This window comes from Miniopterus schreibersii (genome assembly GCF_964146895.1).
Source record: "Miniopterus schreibersii genome assembly, chromosome: 2".
In the NCBI taxonomy this organism is placed as follows: domain Eukaryota; kingdom Metazoa; phylum Chordata; class Mammalia; order Chiroptera; family Miniopteridae; genus Miniopterus; species Miniopterus schreibersii.
The window spans coordinates 182,893,938-182,918,356 of record NC_138102.1 but is presented as its reverse complement, the minus strand read 5'-3'; the positions used below and the strand labels follow the sequence as shown (position 1 = coordinate 182,918,356).

Below are 24,419 nucleotides of genomic sequence, written 5' to 3'. Positions count from 1 at the left end.
AGAGAAGACCGGCGGCGGCCCTCCGGCGCGTTGCATCACGGGACTGGTAGTTCGCTGTGGCCCTCGGCCGCGCCCCACGCGAGAGAGCTGGACTACCATACCCGATAGGCCACGGGCGCGGGGGCAGGGGAAGCCGCCTGGGCCTAGAACAAATCAAATCGAAGGAAAGAAACTGCCGGCTTTCAAAATCCTCCTCCTCCGCCATCATCCTCCGCCGTGTGGGAAGCAGGTGGTGTCGAGACCCGAGTAGGGAGAAGCGCCGGGAGAAGTGACGGGCAGGCGGGCTGGGCATCGGAGTCGCTGGGCTCTGAGGCGGCGACGGCGACCTGACCTGTCCAGACCCTAAGCCAGTCCCGGTCGCGGCGGGAGTACGCGCCTGCTCGGGGCTCCCCACGCGGCGGCGCCGTCTGTTTACGGTAGGGTCGGGGTCCCTTTGCTTTCGCCGTCACCTGTCTGCGATGGGGGCGGGGGCGGCGCGGCCCTGGAACCGGACGGGGAAGGTGTGGCGCCCCTGAGCGTCTGCTTTGCCGCGCCTTCTACGGCCCAGCGCGGAGGGGGTGGGGGAGAGGGTGCTGGCCCCTTTCGCCAGTGGGGAAACTGAGGCTTAGGGAGGGCGTCTGGCCCGCCGGGCCGCCCAGCACGCCGCGGTCAGCAGCGGCGTTTCCCATTCGCGTCCGTGTCAGCGGGGCGCGGCGCGGCGCGTCGGCCGGGGATGCGGGCGGGGTTCCCGCGCCGCCCGCCTGTCACCGCGGCCCGCGCCCCCTCGCCGCCGCCTCCCGGGACACCCCGCCCGCCGAGGGCCTGGCCGGCGTGAGTCAGGGCTAACGCTCCACCGGGGCGGTGGAGGTGCAGCCGGGAAGCTGGAGGACTGGTTGTCGTGTTTACCATTTGTCGTTGCCGCTGCTCCTCTGCAGGCTTTGGGCAAATGAATTCACCTCTCTGGGCTTCGGTTTCTCAGTCTAGTGGATCGGGTGTGTGCACTAGACTCAGCGATGGGCTCTCCAGCTAAGTCCTGTGTGCCTATTACATTTGGAGGCCTCAGCACCATTTTCCTAGCCTCAAATTATACCTTCCCAAAAGTGCAAGAGGCGGTGGAGTTTCAGGCTAACTTTTATTCAGTTTCAAACTGTCATTGGAAGCACCTTCTAAATGCCAGGCCCTACCTAGCTGATAGAATGATCCTGTCAAAGCATGTGTCACATGGCCCCTCTCCTCTGCTAGAAACCTTCCTGTGGCTCTCCTCGTCACTCAGAATAAAAACCACAGTTCTTGAAATGACCTTTGTGACTTGGGCCTTTTGTTCATTCCCTTTTCTAATTTCTTACCTCTTTTCTCCTTCCTCTCCGTGCTCCAGCCCCACCGGCCTTCTTGAAGTTCTCCCCGGCTTCTTCCTCCACAAGAGCAGTTACATTTGCAAGAATGTTCTTCCTCCAAGTCTTTGTTTCTTTCCTAATACCTTCTGTAACCATTCTACTTGAAATTGCACATATACACCCCCCCCCCAAAAATTCCTTACCTGCTTCCTTCCGTTTGTTTTTCTTATCAGATACTGAGTATCTCTTTTAAGATAATAAATATCTTGTTTAGAACATATGTTTCAACAGTGCAGGGTTTTTGTTTCATAATTCACTGCTGTACTCCTGGAATCTGGAACACTGTCCAGCACACAGGAGCACTCATAAATGTTGAATGGATAAGCGAATGCCTCCTTACCCGAAAGAATAATTCATCCTTATTGAAAAAGACAGACAGGCCCTGGCTGGGTAGCTCAGTTGGTGATAGCGTCGTCCCGATACTCCAAGGTTGTGGGTTCGATCCCCAGTCAGGGCACATACAACAAGCAACAAATGAATACATAAATAAGTGGACCAACAAATTGATGTTTCTCTTTTTCCTTCTTTCTCTCTAAAACAAAAATATATATTTTCAATGACAGACCAGGGCTGTAAGGATTAAGACAAGGAGGGGGGTGGGAAGCTGGCTGTTTGGGCCCAGAGGAAGCCTGGGGGAGTGGGAAGGTGGGGAGCTATCACAGCTGTATCTTGAGGATGAGTGAGGATGAGTAGATTGGGGGAGGAAGCCATCTGGATGGAAGGAGTTTCTGTGGGCATCTCCTAGTTCTTTTTAAAATGTTCGTTATTGATTTTTAGAGAGAGAGGAAGGGAGAGAGAGAAAAACATCAGTGAGAGAGAAACATCGATGGTCTACCTCCTGCACGCCCCCTACTGGGGCAGGAGCCCGCAGCCTGGGTATGTGCCCTGACTGGGAATCAAACCAGTGGACTTCTCGGTTGCTGGGACAACACTCAACCAACAGCCACACCGGCCAGGGTAGCATCTCCTAGTTCTGCTCCCGGATCGGTTTTCCTTGGCCTCCCCTGATTCCCTGCCATTTCCTCTTTGGAGAAATGGGGTGGTCCTTTCTGAGTCTGCCAAGCTTCCAGGGTGGAAGCTCCTTTTTCCAGCAGTTCTACCCCTGGTCTATTGTGATGGTGTCTGTTGTGATGTGGTATCCTAGGAACCCCTGGGGTCTGACCTCCATGGGCTGCCTAGTCTCCTGGCCAAGGCTGAAACCAGATGTGCAGTGGGCTGACCCCTGTGCCCCACCCGCAGAGTCATGCCAGTGTGGGTGGTGGGGCATTCTCTGGGATGGATGACCTGGATCCTGTAGCCATCTGTGTCCTGTTTGAGGAATGGGATCTTCAAACAGAAAGTAACCAAGATGATCAGGCAGGTGTGTGCCTGGGGCAGACTCTGCAGCCATGGGTCTGGGACTTAATTGCTTCTCACTGGGGGCCCAGGAACTGGGCAACTCACGTGGCTTTGCCAGGTGTCCCAGCTGGGGCAGCTGAGCAGAGGAGGACTTTAATGAGATGATAATTCTTCAGAGGTGAAACATGATCATTCTTGCTACCTCCTCCACCTTTCTAGAATTGTTCCTTTCCTAATGCTGTTTTCATTTCTCCCTGTGGTTTAGCTCTTGGGAAGGTGGGCTCAGGCCCCCGATTGATGTCCTACCCTGCTCTCCCCAATCAGGGGACCCAGGAGCCTCCTATTTTCTTTTTTATATGTAGCATTTTAATTTTTATTTATTTATATATTTTAAAATTATTACTTTTAATATGTTTTCATTGATTTTAGAGAGAGAGGAAGGGAAAGAGAGAAAGAAACATCGATTGGCTGCCTCCTGCACACCCCCTACTGGGGATGGAGCCTGAAACCCTGGGCAGGTGCCCTGACCAGGAATGGAAGCTTCGACCTCTTGGTGCGTGGGAGGATGCTCATCTGAGCCACACTGGCTGGGCATTTTTTAACAAAAGAATTTTTTTTTTCTTTTTTAAATATATTTTTATTTCAGAGAGAGAAAAAGAGAGGGAGAGAAACATCAATGATGAGAGAGTCATTGATCGGCTGCCTCCTGCACGCCCCCCACTGGGGATCCAGCCCGCAACCCGGGAATCGAACCTCGATCTCCTGGATCCTAGGTTGATACTCAGCCGCTGAGCCACGCTCGGCGGGGCTAACAAAAGAATTTTTAAACCAATTTAAAGATTTCATTTGGAAGATTTTAAAACAAGTGATAAAATTCTGTTCTAAGTATTCAGGTACAGTTTTGTACAGTTTTAAAATTATACAGAAATTAGAGTTTTACAGTAACATTGGTTTTAGCAGTAAATTACATTATAATGAGAATAATTACAAGGAGGGGAAGGGGAAGTGGAGAAGGGTATAGAGGGGATAGGAGGTGATGGATGGACACTTGGGGTGGTGAACACACAGTACAGTGTACAGATGATGTAGAATTGTGTGCCTGAAATCTGTATAATTTTAACCATTGCCATCCCAATAAATTCAGTAAAAAGGAAAGAAGAAATTAAAAAAACACAAATTAATCACATCAGTGACATCCTACAGCACTTGTGTATACTTTTGACTTCAATTGATTTGCTAAAATAGCTTGCTTATATATGAGTACTGAGTGAGTTTCATGTGTAGAAGCAGCTCTGTAATGTTATCTGGAAATGAGCCTCTTCTCTCTTAATGACACTTTGGTCACCTCAGTTTGCAGATTTCCAGGGGAGCCCACCATCGTGTCTAGCATGGCCTCTGAAGACATTGCCAAATTGGCAGAGACGCTAGCCAAAACCCAGGTGGCCGGGGGACAGCTGAGTTTCAAGGGCAAGAGCCTCAAACTCAACACTGCAGAAGACGGTGAGTCCTGCGTGGGCTGACCCAGGGGAGGAGGGGAGTGGGAATGAGGGCTCGCTCTTGGTTGTCGTCAGGTTCATTAACCTGCATTATCACATTTTGTCCCTATAGCTCTGGGCGATATCCTTGGGCCCATCTAACAGAGGCTCAAAGATGATTTGCCCTTGAGCACACACAGGCTTTCCTGCTGGTCTTCATGTTTGCAGTGGGCACTCTTGCCATGACAGCTCAGGCTGGCTGGTGTGAGGGGCCCTTTTATCTCGTGGAGGGGACAGAGACAGTGAGAAACCATAGTTAGTAGCAATCCCAAGATATAGTTGCTAACTTCTTCTTTGAGGTCCACCCCGCCTTCACCCCCATGATCCCAAGCTGGTGTGGGAATACCTGTCACCTTCCCCAGAGCTGAGGCCCTCCCTTCTGGCACTGCATTAAAACAACAATCCAGTCCCCCTCGGGAGGTCTGGTCGATGCAGCTGAATCGCCCTGAGAGAGGGTGGTCATACCTGTCTGTGTGCAGGCCCCAGGAGTGGAGAGAACTAGGGGTCAGAGTGCAGATCCTATCTTTCCATCCCTGGCCAAGGCATGGCTGGCACTGACCATCCCTGAATCCCCTGACGCCTGGAAGTGAAGGCACCTGTGTTGGTAGTTATAAGGCCTGAGGTTTTGGCCCAACTGGGCAAACTGGTCTGGACTTGCCTGGTTGTCATGGTGTGTAGGCAGGCTTACCCCCTCCACCAGGTCACAGGTTCGCTGGGAGCCTGGTGACGCACGTTCCTTACATCTCTGTAGGGTCTTAAACTTGACCGAGTTCCTCCCTGTGCTTTTATTACTTCTGATTCTTGCATCATCCCTGAGGTACAAATGTTGCTATGTTATAAATAAGGAAAAAGGACTTTGGAAACGTAAACAACTTGCCCAAGGTCATACAGCTGGTAAATAGCAGAGCTGGGATTTTAGTAGAGGTTGGGCTGCCTCCCTGTTTCTCTGCTCAGTAGACATTCAGCTCAGTGCAGTAAACACGAATTTGCTGTTAAACGCTATTCATTGAACACTGTCAGGCAGAGTCTTCAGTGCCACACAAATAGTATCTCAGTTTCTCCTCACGAAAGCCCTGGTGGTAGGTTTCATCTTCATTAAGGCTCTGGGAGGTAATACGATTTGCCTAAGGGGACAGCTGTAAGTCGTGCAGCTGGGATTAGAACTCAGGTTTGTCTGGCCCTAAAATGTGTGCAGATTTTACTTCACCAGCACAGGCTGGACTTGCTGCCTCCCATTTAGCAAAATGGTCACTAAGGATGGCCAGCTTCCAGCCCTAGCCTCGGAGGAGCTCATAGCCTGGAATGAGGCACCCAAATTCCTAACAGGAGACAGAGGTGAAATGCACTCTGAGACCTGAGTGGAAGGCTCTCTGGGAAGGAAGGTGAGAGAAAGGGATCACTGTGAGCTTAGAAGGGTCCAGAAAGTCTCTGTGGATGAGGTGGCGTTTGAACTGTTGTGGAAGGAAGATTTAAGGAAGATTTAAGGAGAGAGATTGGAGGCAGGGAGAACCACAGGAGTTAAGCACTGGCGCTGAGACACAGGGTGGGCTTAGCAGAAAAGTCAGAACCCCTCAGGAAGCCCGGGTCCTTGAATGCTGAGCCAAGGATCCTGGTGGCCTCACCATGGGCCCAGAAAGGGACTCTGCCTTGGCTAGGAGAGAGCCAGCGCTGGGGGGGGGGGGGGGGGGGGGGCGCAAGGGCCTGTGGGGGAGGCCGTGCGCCTAGTGATTAGAACAGGGCCTTTTTCTCCCCAGGAGTCATTTAAGGACAAGGACAGGCCTCTGCTTTACATGGCAGAGTGATAAACACCTGGGACTTGCTACTTCCTGAGGCGGTGGAGGCTGAAAAGAGAAACCCCTGCCACACAGCCACATGACAGGTGGTTATTCAGGCGTGGTTGGGGCCCATTTCTAACCTGTTTTTAAGTTAGGTATAACTCCATTTGGATTGAAAACCAAGTGAGAGAGCAACTCATCTGTGACCCCCACCCTCTCCCGTTCCTGTTCTTCCCATTTTGGCGCATTTCCTTCCAGGGCTGGTCTGTGCTTGTGAGTCACGCCAGGGCTGAACCTGTGGAAAGTACAGTACCTCTGTGCTTCTGGACTGAAGTCACTTAGGCAGTACTGTTGTCTTCCCTTGGGCCTTGGCGTCTCTGTTGCTTGTCTTCGGGACTGCATAAAAAAGCCTTGAGCAACCCTCCTCTCCCCTTGTTGACCTGGCCAGTCCCTGGGTGTTAAGGGGGGCTCCCTTTTAGAACAGGCCTTTCCGAGGCTGAGAGGTCATTCCAGCCCTTGCACGGGGTGCCAGCTCCAGAGCAGTCACCCAGAAGAGGGGGAGGGGAGGGAGGAATTAAAGGGCTTCTCTGCTGGGGGGTTGCTTAATTGGTTGTGCACAGAGGCAAGGGTTTTGGGGAGGAGCTTTTCCAGTTTTAGAAAAAGTCTGAATTCGGCTCTGTTATTTCCCCTGAACTCCTGGGCAGAGTTGCTTCATTCCTAGAAACCTCAGCTTTCTCTTTTATAAGATGGAGGCTCAGACCTGTCCAGCCTTCCTTGTCCTGAAATGAGAAATGAATGCTGGTCACCACTTTCTAGCCTGTGTGACCTTGGTAGGCATTTACTTCTCCTGTGTGTCAGTACACTCGATTGTGAAATAGACGTAACAATACCTGCCTATTAGATGGTGTGGGGAATGTAAGAGTCCATGTGTGTAAATTGCACGTTAGTGTGTTAATTGCTTATCTACACATGGGACTGAGCAGAGGCAGAGCGATCCCCTTTCCGCATAACCCAGTGGGAAGACAGTATTAGTAAAGTCACCATATAATGGTCAAGTGATCTTTAGACGGGTGTAAAATTGTAGCAGGCTCCACGTGAGAGAGCAGGGGCTGTGCCGCCTGTGAAGATGTGACCCTGTTGGGAGCTCAGCAAGGGCTTCTGAAGACATGAGGTGGATGGAGGTGTACCCCCAGCTCGGACAACTTCGTAGGGATCCCCTTATAGGTCATAGGTTACAGCCTTTCTCAAGACCCTTTGTGGGCTTTGTAATCTGGAAGGTCAAGTTCAAACTTTTACTTCCCTTGTGTATCTCCATCTCCTCTCTACCCTGTCACCCCACCCCACTCCATCCTGTGCCAGACTAGATTGTTCCTTTTCATGTAGCTGGAGTGTTTTGTTCAGATTGTAAAGCTAATACATGAACTTTGTAGAGTACAGAAATACTGGAAGGAGAAAACTATAACTCCATTATCACACAGCCCAGCCCAGGGATAGACCTACTGTTGATTTTGTTACATTTTTTAGTCTTTTTCTTTTTTCCCTAAACATAGCTGAGTTCCTTTTTCTTTTTTTAAAAATAATTAGAATCATTACAGAAACTTTAAAAGCTACTTTATAAGCTGAATTACTCATAATCCCACCACCTAGACATAACTGCTTTAACATTTGGTTTCTGTCCTTCTGGACCTTGATGTGTGGGAATGTGTGTGTGTGCGCGCGTGTGTGCACACACAAACGAGAATACATATAACATTTTAAAAGTGTTATCAGACCACACACCATGGAATAACGTCATTTTTTTACTTACCACTATAACATGAATGTTTTCTAAGTCAAATGCCTGTGTCACCATTCACAGTGACATTAGTGTAACTGTACGCCAGTGAATTAACCTGTCAGCCTGTCTGCTGTGGATGGACATTTCGGTGGTTGGGACTTTTTCATCATCATAAAGCAGTCCAGTAATGAACGCCCCGAATGGGTAATGGAACATTTGGAAGTTTTCGTGCACTGTACCTGTTGGCCTCTGATGTGGGTGCTGTCTCCCACTTGGCCAGGTGCCTTCCCTGTCCTGGGAGGCTCTGCGCACGCCACCCACAAGGTGTCCCAAGCCCTTGCTTTACCTCGAGCAGCTAGTTGGTCTTCCCACTTGGCTCCCAGACCTTCCACACCTGCCTTGTGTTAACACCTGTTACAGAAAAGTTGTCTGTAGCTGTGTCCCTGCTGGGCTGTGCGCCTGTCTGATTGTTCTTTGTAAGCCCAGATTGGCACTTGGTAGGTACACCATAGCCATTGGAGTTGTGAGTGACAAGGTAGTGGCGGGGCTCTCTCATGCTTCAGCTGTTGGCTACTCCAGAAGTCTAAGATTCTCTTCTTTGGTCCTGGGCAGCCAAGGATGTGATTAAAGAGATTGAAGACTTTGATGGCTTAGAGGCTCTGCGCCTGGAGGGCAACACGGTGGGCGTGGAAGCAGCTAGGGTCATCGCCAAGGCCTTGGAGAAGAAGTCGGAGTTGAAGGTGAGACTGGGTGGGGACAAGCTCCTCACAGGCCACAGACCTTCCCAGGCCCCTGTCTTGTTGGCAGTTACCATGACCAGCTCCTCTTCCTCTGGCTTCCCAGGGCACTCAGCACTGGCTGGGGCCCCTGTCCCTGCATGGTGTGTCCATTCGGGTCCTCTAGTAACAGACTAAGATGGTATTAGGAGGGTAGCAGGTTTATTGGGCAACATGTGGGAAAAGTAAGAGTGGAGGAGCAGAACTGCACAGGGAGAGCTTTCAGCTTGCGCTGAAGCTCTGGCACCTGTGAGGAAGGAAGCGCACAGAACTGGCCCAAGAACCACCCGGTTCTCAACCACTCAGCCTGCTCCAGAGCAAAGATTGCCTGATAGAGGAGTCACGGGCAGAAATGGCCAGGCCTCAGCTCAGATGCCTGGGCAGACTGGAAACGTACTGCAGCCCGAGGCGGCCAGCCAACTGCTCTCCTCACAGCTGAGTGGCAGCTATGAGTTAGGTCCAAGGGGTGCCCCTCCTAGCATGTCCCAAAGTGGGTTTCTCAAGATGCTCTTAGAAAAGTGAGTTATGTTCAAAATATCGGGAAGATGGCACTATGTGCCCCCGTTTGCCGAGACCCAGTGTATGAGCATAGTAAAGCCTCTGAAGTCTTGGGAAAGAGTCCTGCATTGCAGATGGAAACAGCTCTTAATTCATACAAGGCTCAGCTTGTTCTGGGCTCCTCTGCACATGTCGTTTAATCCTTACAGCGACCCAAGTGATTGAGACTCTCCATTTTGTAAGTCAAGGGAACAGAGGCTCAGAGGGTCTGAGTAAATAGCCCAGATCCCACTGCTGCTCCAGTGTGCCTTCTCTGGGCTTTCTGAAGGGGGAGCATGCAGGGCTGGGGCCACGAGAGGAATGGAGTGGATTTGCCCACGGAGGGCTGGGGCTAATTTATTTATTCATTTTTAAAATATATCCTTATTGATTTCAGAGAGGAACGGAGAGGGAGAGAGTGATAGAAACATCAATGATGAGAGTGATAGAAACATCAATGATGAGAGTCACTGATGGGCTGCCTCCTGCACGCCCCCTGCTGGAGATTGAGCCCCCAACTTTGGCATGTGTCCTGACTGGGAATCAAACCGTGATCTCCTGGATCATAGGCCGATGCTCAGCTGCTGAGCCACGCCAACCGGGCCTGGGACTAGTTTATGAAGTGGCCCCTGATGTGTTTTCCTCTGGAAGATCACGGTCAGGTTAACAGTTCAGGCAGTGGCTGTTTCTGCTCCCTTTCCCCGGGAGGCCTTTCCTGGAACAGAAGCTGGGACATTTCCATGCAGAAGAATTTAGCCCTTCCCGGCGACCTGTGACCTGTGTAGGACGGCAATGGAGCAGGTGTGGTTGGGCCTGGAGGCTGAAGGCTGAGCTTTGGCATCCAGGAGTGTGGCTTCAAGCCCAGCACCACCACCTTATGTGCATTACTTGGCCTTGCACTAAGCTCAGCTGAGTCTGGACTCCTTCATGAAAAGATTTTCCTCCCTGAGAGGTTCTCGTAATGGCCAAATGCAGGCTCATGTCATGAGAGCTTGGCCACTCAAAGGCCTTGAGCCTGAGGTCTGTTCTCCCTTGTTCAAAAGGCAGACAAATAAGAAGTGGGGAGGTGTGCAAGACCTGCAAGCTTCAAAGTGAGGCTACCTTCTGGGGGTAGTTTGGAGGGTTGAAAAGAGACTTGAAAAAAGAGTAACTTCCTCGCTGCTGGATCCCATATTTACTTTTCTATTCCTCCACCACCCAGTCATGTCACTTGTCACACCATGTGGGAAACTGGTACTGGAAAGGAGCACGTGGCCGTCTTGGCCCTGGTCCTGCCACTGCTGGCTGTGGGGCCCGGAGCATCTCCTTTCTCTCATCCCGACTCTGCCCCTCCACCCCCCGAAAACCAGAGGGTTGGACAGGCCAGGGTTTTCCTGACATACCTACTGAGCCCCCATGGCCCCCGAGGGTCTCCAAGTCCTACCAGCTTTTCGCTGACAGCCCAAGTTCAGAAGTCCTCTAGTGCCTGGCAGTCCAAGTGCGTGAGGTGTGGTGCGTGCAGGCCCCTCCAAGGTCTCAGCCAACTCTTCTTCCTCCTCAAAGCGATGCCACTGGAGCGATATGTTCACGGGGCGGCTGCGGTCTGAGATCCCACCAGCCCTGGTAAGTGAACGGGCCGCTGCTTCCCTCCCCCCTGGGCACAGGAACCCCTTTGGTCATTCCCAAGACTTTTTCTAACATCATCTTTCTGGAGACTAAGATATGTCCTATGGGTGACAGATGCTGAAGCGGAAGCCTGGCAAGCACTGCACCTGCCCTGTGTGCTGACGGGCAGGTGGAGTACAGGTGCTAACCAGAGCCAGAGTGTGAGACTGGGAGGCCCAGTTACAGGACGGACAGCAGAGACCAGGGGTCCCTGGGTTCATTCTTGAGCTGAATGGTTTCCCTCCCACTATGGAAGTCCCTCCCTACAGGATTACCCTTGTGTCCTGGCATTTCCCTCCCCTACACCCTGAGCTTCTGCCCCTTTGTGACCTCAGTAGCCCACAGCCTGCTGTGGCTGCCCTGGTCTCCCTCTAGCCCCTTTCTCAGTATCACTCTTTCTGCTCAGTATCACTCTTTCTGCTCTGGTTCTTGGGGGTGGCTCCCCTCAGCTGTTCTCCATATCCCCATTCCTGAGGCTCAGCTTTGCTGGGGGCAAGTTGCTGGCGCCTGTGTGCACACACACACTCATGCATGTATGGGAGGGAGAAGAGGAGCCATCACAGAGCAGAGCCTGGCTTGCCTGGGACTCAAGGGAAGGAGGCAGGGCTGGTAATAGCCTCTCGGTGTCTCCTCCCAGCACAGGGCCTGGCACATAGGGTGCCCTCAGAGAGCAGTTCTTGGTCAGTTATTGGCTTGATTTTGCACGTTTTTAAGCCCCCACCCTGGTCATGCTGGTGCTGCCTTCTCGAGCCTCCATTTACCTCACCAGCAGTGGGATTCCTGAGGTGCCCATGTACCAACATCATTTTTAAAGCACCTGCTAAGGTGTCACAGGTGCTCTTATGGGGAGCCCTGGAGAGAGGGCCTCCTGGGTAGAGAATTGAGGAAGCCCTTGGAGAATTAAGTTAGTTACCAGCCTCAAAGGGTAAACCAGGCAAAGCCAGGATTTAGAATGCAGGTTAAGTGAATTCATTTGGGTGATTGTAAGTAAAAGAGTTTCAAGTTAAAAAACGGGGTGAAGAAAATTTCCTGTTGGACACTAGCTGTGGGTCTCTGTGCATATTGTTTTACTTAAACTCTTGCAAGTTTCCTGGGAAGTGTTCTGATCTCCATACTACCAATGACAAGAATGAGTCTGGAGAAAGGGGAAGAAAAGAATCAGGTCAGGGAGAGACATAAAATGCAGGGATGGAGCAGCTCTGGCTGTCTGAGGGTGAGATGTCAGATTGGGGCCAGATCCCCCGGGGTTGGGCCTTCTCCTGTGGGTGGGGCAGCTGGAGACCAGCTTGGGCAGTGTCTCCCTTCCCTAACTCCCCACCTCCCAATCTGTGCCCAGCGCCGTTTCTGCCCCCAGTCTCTGTTAGTGTCTCCTCGTCCATTTCTCCTGGGGCACTGCAGGTATCCCCAGTCTAGGAGATTCCCAGGATTGCTAAGCATCATCTTGCCACATCTGGTCCTGAGCTGAGGCTCAGTTTCCTCTCCTCCATCTCCCACCACGCTGGGCAGCCAGCACCCTCCTCTGGACCCTGGATCACTGTCTCACGCTCCTGGGCGGGCACTTATCCTCCAGCCTCCATCTGCCCTCCTCAGATTTGGGGGGACTTTTTCCTCCATGTCCCTCACTCACCTCAAAGCCCTTTGCTCTCAGGCTCAAGGTCCACAGTTCTTGGCCTGGCGTTCAAGGCTCTTACCTGATGTGATTCCTCGCTTCCTTTCTAGCAAAATCCCCCTCCCCTTCTAGCCTTAGCCTCTCTGGAGTCTAACAGCTGCTCTCCCCAGGCACACTCATGCTGCTTTATGCTTATGTTCTCTGCTCATGTTTCTGGTGCTGCCTGGAATCTCATGTTTGATTGGCTGATTCTCATCCAGACTGAGCTCAAATGTTAACTCCTACAGGAAGCCTTCTCTGACCACACTACATACACCAATCCCCACACCCCAGCAGAATTGGGAACGCTCTGCCAGTTCCCTACTAGCCTGAGTGCCCCCTGGTACAGAAGCAGCACCTGGTAGGTGGCTGTGACACTGACGTGAGCTCCCTCTGTGCCCAGATCTCTCTAGGAGAGGGACTCATCACAGCTGGGGCCCAGCTGGTGGAGTTGGACCTGAGTGACAATGCATTCGGGCCTGATGGTGTGCGAGGCTTCGAGGCCCTGCTGAAGAGCTCCGCCTGCTTCACCCTACACGAACTCAAGCTCAACAACTGTGGCATGGGCATCGGTGGCGGCAAGGTGGGTGTAGCGGTCCCCTCCTTCCCTCCCTGCTCAGTTCCCTACTACATTTGTCTCCATCTGAAGTGTGTGCCCTGGCCACCCACCAACAGGTTGGCTGGCCTGTTGTTTTCCTCTTCAAAGGAGAAAGGCCTCAAAGGCAGCAGCCAGTGGCCAGTGGGGAGAGGAGATGGAGTTCATGAGGTGGGGTTGCCAAGCAACATCCCGATTCTTAAGTTGCCTTGACAACAGAGGCAATATTGCATTATGTGCTCCGACCTGCTGGCTCTGCAAAATGCAGGGCTTTGGGTGTCCCTAGACCTGCTGTGCCCTCAGAACAGCTGGTAGAGCCATGGAAGGCCTGGTTGTACATGGGGAGGGAGCCCAGAAAGAGATGGTGCAATTCATCTTTGTTCCTAGATGGCCTGGATGCCTCCCCTATCCTGCTGAGGAGCCAGGCTGGTCAGTGTAGAGAGACTCCTGTTTTCTTCCCAGAACCTGCACCGAGGAAGGAGGCTGTTCTGATTCCCATCCCTCCTCCCCTCATGTTCTAGTCAAAAGTAGAAAAGGCCTGGGACGCTGGAATTGACAGTGATTGGGACATCTTCTCATTGAAGATGTGTTTTGTGCATAACCTTAATTCTCCCACCCACACCGACAGGTGGGTGATGCTGTCCCCATTTTTTCAGATAAGTAAGTATACTTGGGCTTAGAGATCTTGGGTTGAGTGCCCTGGATGATGTAGCTAGTGTGGGACTGATGTGGAATTTGAACCTGCATCCACACGGCCCTGTCAGAGCAGCAAGAAGAGCCTGTGTGATGCTTGCAGGACCCCTGAGGAGCCAGGGTGGCCTCCCTAGCAGAAGTTGCCTATCGCCCCCTGCCTGGCTCAGCCAGCCCTCCCCCCAGCCTAAGTGGGTAATAAGCTTCATGTGTGTTACAACCTAAGTAGGTTTGAATCAGCACAGAAAAGAGGTCCGGCCCAGCCTAGAGTCTGATGTTTTGGGGGAGCCAGAGACATCCTTGTAAAATGCTACCATTTTCCTTCACCTCCGCCCAGGAAACAGGCTTAGAAGCCACCTCCAGGCACCAATCCAAGGACAGGGAGGGCTGGGCTTTAGGTTTTTGCTCCCAGCAGCTGAGACCCTGCTGAGTGTGGCTCGCCTAGACACCAGTGTGTACCAGACAAGTGTAGTGGGGCCATGGTCTCCTTGGCCAGCTCACCTTAGATATTGGGGAGCATGGAAGGGATACTGGAAGATTGGCTTCTGCCCAGAGTCTGCCACTTGATTAGCAACCATAGGAATGCTTCTGCCTCTCCTTGAACCTGAGTTGCTTCAGCTGCAAGGAGACTCCTGATGCTCCCCACCTAATAGAGGGCTTATGTCAGTACAATGGGGTCATTGTGAAGCCCCTTCCTGGGCCTGGCTAAAGTTGGTGACTCGGCGTTGGCCTCTCCCGTCCTTCTGTGCCTTGGTCACACATCTCTAACATGAGGCTAAACCCCCAGAGTAGTGGGACCCTGCTCATGAAGCCTTAGATGTAAAAGCTCTTTGTAAGCTGTAGGGGGTTGGGCACATATGAGAGGTAACCATTGAGTTTTGGGGCAGTTTTTTTCCTTTTTAATATTTATTTATTTATTTACTTATTTATTTTTTTAAAATATATCTTTATTGATTTCAGAGAGAGGAAAAGAGAGGGAGAGAGAGAGCTAAAAACATCAATGATGAGAGAGTCATTGATTGATCCCGCAACCCGGGCATGTGCCCTGACCGGGAATCAAACCCCGATCGCCTTGATCCTAGGTCGACGCTCAACCGCTGAGCCACGCCCGGCCAGGCTATTTATTGATTTTTAGAGAGGGGAGAGAGACATCGATTTGTTTTTCCACTTATTTATGCATTCATTGACTGATTCTTGTATGTGCCCTGACCAGGGATCAAACCCATGACCTTAGCATGTTAGAACAACGCTCTAACCACCTGAGCTACTTGACTAGGGCTTGAGCAGTTCTTTGTTCCCGTATCCACCAGTGGGTGGCATGGGATACTGAAGACCAGGTTAGGGGCATGGCTGCCCTCCTGGGGGAAGGGCCTCCTGCCTAGGCCTGGGCCCCTTGCCTTTCCCCCTACAGATTCTGGCGGCAGCTCTGACTGAGTGTTATCGGAAATCCAGTGCCCAAGGCAAGGCGCTGGCCCTGAAGGTCTTCGTGGCTGGCAGAAACCGTCTAGAAAACGACGGAGCCACTGCCTTGGCAGAAGCTTTTGGGGTGAGTGGTTTCTGCCTGTCCTGCCCACTATGCTAATAGTCCTGGGAGTGCCTCCCAGCTCTGGAACTTAGCTGAGAGACTGAAGGTGAGCTGCTTCCCCTCTCCAAGCCTGCTGGCCCATCCTACAATGAGGCAGAGTTCCTGTTGTGTGTGTCTGGAAGTTGCATGGTCCTCCACCCAAGTGAACTGGCAATCGCTCCCTAGGGTGCTGTTGGAGAACACTGTGAGGCTGCTTTGAGCAGTCAGGGACATCTGCGAGGGTCAGAAACAGGCGCGGTGGTGCTGGAGCAGTGAGAGTCAGCATCTCTGCCCTCTAGTTGACAGGCACAGACTTGCCCTTGAGACAGGAAGGTGGGCAGGAGCAGTAGCCCAGGTGCTCCACCTCCTCCCCCTGGAACATTCACAGACAAGCCCCTGCCTGTGCTGGCAGCAGCCCCTCCCCATGTCTGTGTGTAGTGTGGCCCTCCCACCTGCTGGATGTCACTGGCATGGGCCTGCAGCTGGAGCTCAGGGGCCCACCTTTGTCTGCTCCTTCCTGCCCCTCACAGGTCATCGGGACCCTGGAGGAGGTCCACATGCCACAGAATGGGATCAATCACCCTGGCATCACTGCCCTGGCCCAGGCTTTCGCCATCAACCCCCTGCTACGGGTCATCAACCTGAATGACAACACCTTCACCGAGAAGGGTGCTGTGGCCATGGCCAAGGTGAGGCGGGTTGATACAGGGTGTGACGTTGGCTCACGGGAGGGGCTAAGGTGAGGCTGCACCCTCACCCTGGCCCTCGCTTCCCCCTGCAGACCCTGAAGACCTTGCGGCAGGTGGAGGTAATCAACTTCGGGGACTGCCTCGTGCGCTCCAAGGGCGCCGTGGCCATTGCAGACGCCGTCCGCGGGGGCCTGCCCAAGCTGAAGGTGCCTCCGGGTTGTTTCCCCCACAGTTGGTGGGGTTGTCTGGGGCGGGTACAGAGGGTCTGGTCTTCAGAGGCATGTGGGCCTGGGTTCTTCCATGTCCTCTCATGCTGTTTTGCCAGTCCCTTCACCTCTCTGAGCCAGTTTCTCCATTTTTAAGTTGTGGGGAGGGGAGTGATGTGTTCATCATAGTGGAGTATAAGTAAACACTCTGAGTACCTGGCGCATCGCTGGGTAAGTGACGTTTCTCTGGTTGGCGTCATTCTGTCCAGCTGGAGGACAGAGCCTGCCTTACCCTCCCTTGGTGAAATGCAGGCTTCTGAGTGAGATCTGGTCTCCTGCCACTACCCCTTCCTCTCGTTTTTAGGAGCTGAACTTGTCATTCTGTGAAATCAAGAGAGATGCTGCTCTGGCTGTGGCTGAGGCTGTGGCAGACAAGGCTGAGCTGGAGAAACTGGACCTCAATGGTAAATAGTGGCAGTGGCCTCGGCACAGGCCCGCTGGGGGTCTGCTGCCCATCCTGACCCCGTTTCCTTCCCACGAGCAGGCAACGCCCTGGGAGAAGAAGGCTGTGAGCAGTTGCAGGAGGTGCTGGACGGCTTCAACATGGCCAAGGTGTTGGCGTCCCTCAGGTAGGGGACTCTGGGCCTTTAGTGACTCATTCATTTCATTCATGTAAAAAATGGGTTGAGCCCGTTACGTGCCAGGTGCTGTGCTAGGCATTTTATATGTTAAGCAGAGGAACAAAGAAGGGCTGGGGTGATGGTTCCTTTAGAGCGGGGGAGTGGGTGAGCTCTGACGGGATGGTGGCCTGATGCTGATGGATTAGGCGGGGTAGCTGGCAGTGAGGCCGGGGGAGCAATGGGGCTGCGCTCAGAACTGTTCTCAGAGACTGACTCTAAGAAAGGAAGGGACGGTGTAGGAGGTGGGGTTACGGGGTTTGCAGAGCCCACTGGAGGCATGGGATGGGGTGGCGGCTGCCTCCTCTGATAGATAGGACCCATCTCCCCCATCCCTTTAATCTCCAAGTTGGCTTCATTCGCCAATCAGGTTCCTGGTTGTGCGCCCTCACTGCTAGAGCCTGCGCCTCTGCTAGGAGGTGGGGACTCAGAGGTGGGCTCAAGAGGCTCAGGATCCAGGGGAGACAGAACGGCTTTCCTTGGGGGCAGGGAAACCCTCACCTCTCCCACCCCCCAGCCATGGCTTCCTATGGCCAGCAAGATACGGGTAGCACAGCCCTGGGCGTGTCAGTCTGGGCAGTATTCCTGCCGGACTCTGGGTCCCCGGGACGGCCCTCCTCTCCTGTGCACCCCCAGGGGACCGGGGCTCCTCTAGGACGGGCGAGAGCTGATGCTCTGCACGGGGTCCCTGGCTGACGAGACATGAGACAGCTCCCCGCTGACCCGCATGCCCCACCCCGGGAGCCGTGGGCCGGAGGGTCTGCTTTAGCCAGCTCCCCTTGGCAGTGACGACGAGGGTGACGACGAGGAGGACGACGAGGACGACGAGGAGGAGGAGGAGGAGGGAGAGGAGGAAGGAGAGGAGGAGGAGGAGGAGCCGCGTCAGGGGGGGCAAGGAGAGGAGCCATCCGCTCCGTCGAGGACGATCCTGGACCCTAACAGTGGGGTGAGTTCTGTCGTTTGCCAGGATCAGAGCCGGGGACCCCTGACTGAGATCCTGCGGCAGCTTCTCGGGGCCACGGGGTGGGGCGGGACCCACGCACACAGGCCACAAACTGCTTTTGCTGTGTTTGCTTTGAAGTCGTAGATGTGGTTGTTGGGAAATTATAACATAACGTTGCTACGTTATGTATAAGACGTACACAAATATTTCTAGAACAGAGTAAAAAAAAAATAAGCACAAATAGAAATTCTTTTTCCACCCATCAGTGGATTATCTTGGTGACCTATAGGGACAGCCTCCTGTCCCATGGACTGGCTGGGACCATGACCCAGCTTGGGCACTTGGTGCCCGTTCCTGGGCCAGGAGGCTGGGAGTCAGGGCTGCCGTGCCCTAACTCACTGATTCCTGTTCCCTCACCGGTTCCCAAGTAGCTTTACTTTGGAGAACTTTGAGTTGGACAAGGAACACCCCCCCCCCCCCCCACTCTCGTTGAGTTTGCTTTTCTAGTTTTATGGAAGCATTTCAACAAATACTCAGCCTTTCTCAGTTTTTCTCTGGGCCCCGCTGGTGCTGACTAGCAGCGCTTATAGGGGGTAGACTCCATCCAGTTCCTGGTGGGTCCACTGTAGTCCCCACGTGCGTCTTGAATCATTTTTGGGACATCACATGTCATAGCAAGGACTCACTTGGTCTCGCCAGGCTTTTTTTTTTTTTTTAATATACCTTTATTGATTTCAGTGAGAGGAAGGGATAGAGAGCGAGAGATGAAAACATCAATGAATCCCTGCCAGGCATGGCTCAGCGGTTGAGCATTGACCTAGGATCCAGGAGATTGGGGTTTGATTCCCGATCAGGGCACATGCCTGGGTTGCGGGCTCTGTCCCCAATCAGAGGCATGCAGGAGGCAGCCGATCAATGACTCTCTCTCATCATTGATGTTTCTTTCTTTCTCTCTCTCTCCCTCCCTCCTCTTTCCTCTCTCTGAAATCAATAAAGATATATTTAAAAAAGAAAACATCAATGATGAGAGTCATTGATCGGCTGCCTCCTATTTTCCCCCTACCTGGGATGGAGCCTGCAACCGGGCCATATGCCCTGACTGGGAATCGAATCACGATCTCCTGGACCATAGGTCAATGCTTGACCACTGAGCCACACCAGCTGGCCTCACCAGGCTCTTGGAGTCCTAGGGAGGTGGCTTGTCCCCACCACAGAGACTCCCACACTGGGAGCCAGCGGAGCCAGTGTCTAGGGCTCCGCCCTTTGGGGAGCTGCATTTGAGTGGGAGGAAGAATTCCAGACTCCGGGCCATGATTGGCTCATGTTCTGGGTGAGGAGTCTGGGTTCGGACCTCTGCAGTGCTACCTGTGTCCCTCAGGAACCAGCGCCCGTGCTGTCCTCCCCACCTCCCGCAGATGTCTCCACCTTTCTGGCTTTCCCCTCTCCTGAGAAGCTGCTGCGCCTGGGCTCCAAGAGTTCCGTGCTAATAGCCCAGCAGGTAAGAGCACTTCTGACTGCAAACCTGCACGCCCATGCCTGCTGGAGCTGCCAGAGAGAGGGACAAGCAGAGCACAGGCGACTGGGACAGGGAGGCTGTCAGTGGGAGTGGGGGGGGCTTCCAGGTGTTCCTTTTTATACACAGACGTAAATGAGTGCAGCAGTGCTAACACACCTGGGCCACAGGGTGGGCAGGCCTGCTGCACCTCAGACGGTTGGAATTAGGGAGCAGTTTCTCTTACACACATACACCCCTAGGCTTCCCTCTGAATGCTCTGTAGGACCAGCTTCTAGAACTACCTACTGCCCAGGACTCCTGTGGCCATCACATGTGTATTGCAGGGAGGCTGCCCTTGTTCCAGCCTCACTTGTTGGTTGGCTAGTTGGTTCGGTCATTCCTTCCTTTCTTCATTCATTCTGAGATGATTGTCATGCACCTCCTGTCTGCCAGGCTCTGTTCTGAGTACTAGGCATGGTTTTATTTAACGCTCTTGGCAACTAGAAGTGGAGACCCTGTTACTCTTGTGCAGGTGAGAAAACTGTGGCTCAAAAAGGGTGAGTGATAAATAGAAATAAAATGGGCCCCTCTCAGCTGGCTTGGCACTTTGATTTCCTTATGTTTTATCTGTACTTCTTTTTTCATGATAACTGAGATTATATATAATTATAGTAAACTTTTTTGCAGCCCACCTTTTTATTTACTGAGGTTCATCGTCTTCCTGTGTCAGTAAAACTCTTCCCTTCCCTTTGTCCCAGTGAGTGGGTGCAGCACTTAGGCTTCCCCGTTTCTGGATGTTTATGTTCCCACTTTTCCTTGTTACCGGTACAGCTGAGGTCAGCTTCGTTGCATGGGAGTGTCTGCATGCTGGATCGTTCAGGTTGGGTTAGGAGAAGGGGATCACTGAGTCACAGGGATGACAACTGCTCGTTCACTCCCTCTGTGTGTGTTGCACACCTGGGTAGGCCAGGGCCATGCCAGGCTCTTAGGGCACCGTCTGGGGTGAGGCAGGACTGTCGTTGCCCAGCAGAACCCGGCACATCGCCACTGTGTGTCACAGCCCTGGGACTCTGCCCCTGGTGACCAGCCATTGCCTCCTGTGTCCTCAGACTGACACATCTGACCCAGAGAAGGTGGTCTCTGCCTTCCTGAAGGTGTCCTCTGTGTTCAAGGATGAAGCTGCAGTGCGGACAGCAGTCCAGGATGCAGTAGGTAACGTGGGGTATGGACAGGGCTGGCTCCTGCCTCCTTCCTTCTCCAGGGCTCAGGTGACGGTTCTGTTTACTGCAATTCCTCTGCTCCAGCAGGAATGTTTGAGCTGTCTCTGGCCCTCCCACCTGTTCCTCTGTGGGATTCTTGCTGGGTGCTCTCCTCTTTGTTTTTTGTAAATGGGGAAATGGAGGCCTTTCCTAAAGTCAGCTCTATACAGGTAGAACTCAGGCCAGGTGGCACCCACCACGGGAAGACCAGCTAGTCACAGCCCCACAGCCCTTGTGGAGGTGGACCTCTCAGAAGGGGTGATGAGCACTGAGCCCTTGTCCCACTTCTGAGCCTCTACACACATTGTCCCCTCCACCTGGAGGTCCCCCTGCTCCCCTATATCTTTCACAGGCTCTCCGGAATCTCTGGTCCCCCTCCCCCAAGCCGTCATGACCTCCCCTCTCCTACCTGGTTCTCTGTTACCTCCATCAGCCTTTTACCTTGTCAGTGTGTGTCTGAGCCTCCAAGGGTGGGCCAGGTTCTGCTAGGCAGGGGCACAGCACACGGGAAAGGGTAGAAAGTGGAAACGTGTATGATACTTTGTCCTGGAGTAGTGCACTGCAGGTGGCACTGAGGCAGGAGGGTCTGTGGGCAGCGAGGCTGGGGAGGTGGGTGAGGGCCACATGGGAGTCTCCAGGTCTACTCCCTCAGAGCCTGGCTGTGAGGACAAGTTACCTGGATTATTTCCCAGAGCAGCCTAGCACAGAAGCAAGTGGCCTCAGCGGTCTCCGCAAGCCCTTGGCCACTCTCTTCCCTGTCCATTCTCCCTCACCTCCCAGAATGGCTGAACCCTCCCCCAGAGGTGGTCTACCTCACTTAATTGCCGCCCAGCTGTGCGAGGTCCCTGAGCCCGATTTACTTGAGAGGCCAGGTCAGGGAAGGGCCAAAGTGTCACAGCCAGTAGATCTAGCCCTTCTCTGGTGCTGGCTGTCCCCTCAGCCTGATATCTGTGTCCATGTCCTACCTCATGTGTTCACCTCCTGAATAGGGTGGGAGGTAGGGCCAGCTTGGGAGGGGCGGCTGCCTGCCCTTTGGCCCATGGGCAGCCCTTGGCTGCAGTAGCATCTGCCTTGTGCTGCTTCTGCCTTGCAGATGCCTTGATGAAGAAGGCCTTCAGCTCAACCTCCTTCAACCCCAACGCCTTCCTCACCAGGCTTCTCATCCACATGGGTCTGCTCAAGGTGTGGCTGGAGGGAGTTGCAGCTGGGAGGGGGTGTGCACCAGTGGGTGTTCTCGCCATGCTCCCCACCCCGTCCATGAGTCCTGCTGGGGCCTGTCACCCTCACTGGCCTGGGCCATGGGGCTTTCTGAGCAGGGGCTGGATGGTGGAGACCCAGGGCCCCCAGGGAACCTCAGAACTCACCTCCTGCTCCATGTGTTCCCCTTTCAGAGTGAAGACAAGGTCAAGGCCATTGCCAACCTGTACGGCCCCCTGATGGCACTGAACCACATGGTGCAGCAGGACTACTTCCCCAAGGCCCTGGCCCCCCTGCTGCTGGCATTCATGACCAAGTGAGTGTGTCCACACCCACTCCTACGCTCAGCTGAGGCTTCCCTGGCCTGGTCGCTCGGGCTGTGAGAGGCCCTCATGCCTCCAGGCTCTTGGTGTTCGTGTTTGATTCTCACTTCTCCTGTGTGGTCACTACTCCTGTGAGGCTCCTCCCCTGTGCCCAGCTGAGGACACAGGACTCGGGCACAGACCGAGACAGAGGACATGTAGCACCCCCATTTTCCAGAGGAGGAAACCCAGGTCAGCCAGGAGTTTGCCCACATCACACTGCTGGTCAAGGACCTGTGCTTGGCGGCATCCCTGAGAGCAGATCTGTGTCTACTCCCACAGCAGCCTAGGCCAAGGGGCCTGGCTGTGCTGGCCTCCCCCAGCCACAGGCCGTGAGAACCGTGGCCTTGGCCTGGAGGATCCTGGGGCGTAGTGGGTGTTGGCCACAGTCAAGTAATGAGGAGCCTCCAGGCCACACTGGGACCCACCCCAGATGGGTGGGTGGGGAGGCTTGTCCCCTGTATAGCCCCAGCTGACCTCTGGCCTTCCTTGGGCCTCAGTTTCCTCATTGGCCCAACCAAGAGATTAGGCAAGGTTGTCTCCAAGGGCTCTGACCAGCCACACTTCAAACAAATCCAGCATCTTGGGGGAAAGTGGCTGGGAGGTGGGAGGGCAGGAGAAAGGAAGTGCCCTGGCCACCCCCATGTGCATGTGCATCTCCTTTGAAAAATCACTGTGAACTAAATCAGTATGTATGGGATTTAGAGTGGGGTTGAGTGAGATGAGGCTGGAGAGATAAGTATAGCTGTCGTCATGGGTCTTGAAGTCTGAAGCAGTGTGGAATCAAGCAAGGATCTTAAAACAGAAGTGACACCATCAGATGTCCACTGGCTGCAGTGGAGAGATGGCTAAGGGAGAACCCGGAGCTAGGGAAACAGCTCTGCTGTGCGCTTCGGTGCTAATCGTCAGCCGCGGGTGGCTATTGCGCTCTTCGGGTGCGGTCAGCACCCACTGAGAGGGCTGAAGGAGGAACACGCACTGGGTGCCATGGGCTCAGTGCAAAAGTAGCAAAGTAAATTATGTCAATAATTTTATATATTTCAGTAATTTCATACTCATTATATATTGGCATGATATATTGGATTCATTGGGCTAAATAAAATATATTATGGAAATTTTTTTAAAAAAGAAAAGTCATTGTGAAAATTAGAAAAATGGAGTCTGACACATTTCTAGCCTCAAAAATGGCCCCAACTGTCTGCTGTAGCCTGTTCTCCTGGCCTCAAAGGTGCCCACGCCACCCACTGACCCCCCTTTCCCCACAGGCCCAACGGCGCCCTGGAGTCCTGCTCCTTCGCGCGCCACAATCTGCTGCAGACGCTGTACAAGGTCTAGACTTGGACACCAAGCGGCCTCTCCCCAACCCTCAACTGGACCAGTGACTTGGGAAGGGACTTGGATGAAGGACTCTGGCCGGAGACAGGGAGGGTCTTTGTCGCGTGTGTCGTGCTGGTCCCCCGAGTTTGTGTGTCGGTGTGGTGTGCGTGCCGGTGTGTGCTTCCTGTCGGGGTTGGGTTTTTAAAGTCTCCCTGCTGGGCTGGCCCTGGTCCACTGGAGGGGAGCTGGCTCCAGGCAAGAAGGCTGTGAGCTGCGAGCTGCTCTGCCATTAAATTCACCACCATCTGAGGGCGCTCTGCTGATCTGTGCCTCAGGTCGAGGCCTGTGGCTGTTCCCGCCCACTTTGCCCTCCTTACCCTCCTAGGCTGCACCAAGCCTGGGACATGGCTGTCCCCGTGCTGTCCCCTCCCTCTGCATTGTGGCTAGGCTGTTTCCCACCCTGCCTGGGGCTGCTTGCTCAGCGGCTGCGGCTGCTTCCTGTTACCAGGCCCTGGTCCTGCAGCCACCACAGTCCCCAGCATCCGTCCTGATCTGATCCCTCGGCATGAGAGACAGAGGCTGCCATGGGTGGAGTCACAGGGTGGTCAGCAGAGGGCAAGACCCTAGTGCCCATACCATGTGGACAGGATGAGAAGGCAGTGGGCAGACACCAGAGGGTCCTGGAGTAGGCGATGCCTGGACGGCGCTGGCTCTGGACTCATGGGGCCCTCCCCTGGCTGCTGAGGAGATGACTGTGACTGGCCTGGGGGCCAAGCTGGAGGGGCACCTGGACAGGCCCAAACCTGTTCTCCAGCCTTGGGGCCAGGGCACGGCCCGCTGCTGCGTGAGCTACATATGTGGAGCATTTAAAGGGCCTGGGGCAGGCGCAGGTGGGGACTGGATGGACCTGTGATGCCCTGCAGCCTCCCTCAGCTGCCCTACAGAGCCCTGTGCTTTCCCCTTCATGCTCTTTGTGTCCGGGCTGTGCCCGAGGCTTCACAATAAAGTCATGTGTGACGACA

At 53.7% G+C, this 24,419-nt stretch overlaps 1 protein-coding gene across 2 annotated transcripts; it reads left to right on the top strand.

Moving 5' to 3' along the window:
• Positions 1-177: 177 nt before the first annotated feature.
• Positions 178-24,419, top strand: RANGAP1 (Ran GTPase activating protein 1). Of its 2 annotated transcripts, XM_081129144.1 has the most exons (16): positions 178-416; positions 4,062-4,211; positions 8,411-8,538; positions 10,654-10,713; positions 12,807-12,986; positions 15,100-15,234; positions 15,783-15,941; positions 16,034-16,147; positions 16,512-16,611; positions 16,692-16,776; positions 17,611-17,770; positions 19,146-19,265; positions 20,372-20,474; positions 21,615-21,703; positions 21,913-22,034; positions 23,346-24,419. In XM_081129144.1, exons 2-16 carry the CDS (start codon positions 4,100-4,102, stop codon positions 23,413-23,415), a joined length of 1,737 nt encoding a protein of 578 aa, XP_080985270.1. In that variant the 5' UTR covers positions 178-416; positions 4,062-4,099; the 3' UTR covers positions 23,416-24,419. The 2 variants fall into 2 exon arrangements, with proteins under 2 accessions (XP_080985270.1, XP_080985271.1); XM_081129145.1 differs by lacking the exon at positions 10,654-10,713 and having other exon boundaries at positions 217-416.

What these genes read in the sequence shown, in the direction of transcription:
- RANGAP1 (XM_081129144.1), top strand. Translation starts at nt 4,100, where the DNA reads ATGGCCTCTGAAGACATTGCCAAATTGGCAGAGACGCTAGCCAAAACC. An exon ending in GGGGCCTGCCCAAGCTGAAG is followed by an intron (nt 16,148 to 16,511) that starts GTGCCTCCGGGT and finishes TCTCGTTTTTAG; the next exon opens with GAGCTGAACTTGTCATTCTG. An exon ending in AGCAGTCCAGGATGCAGTAG is followed by an intron (nt 20,475 to 21,614) that starts GTAACGTGGGGT and finishes TCTGCCTTGCAG; the next exon opens with ATGCCTTGATGAAGAAGGCC.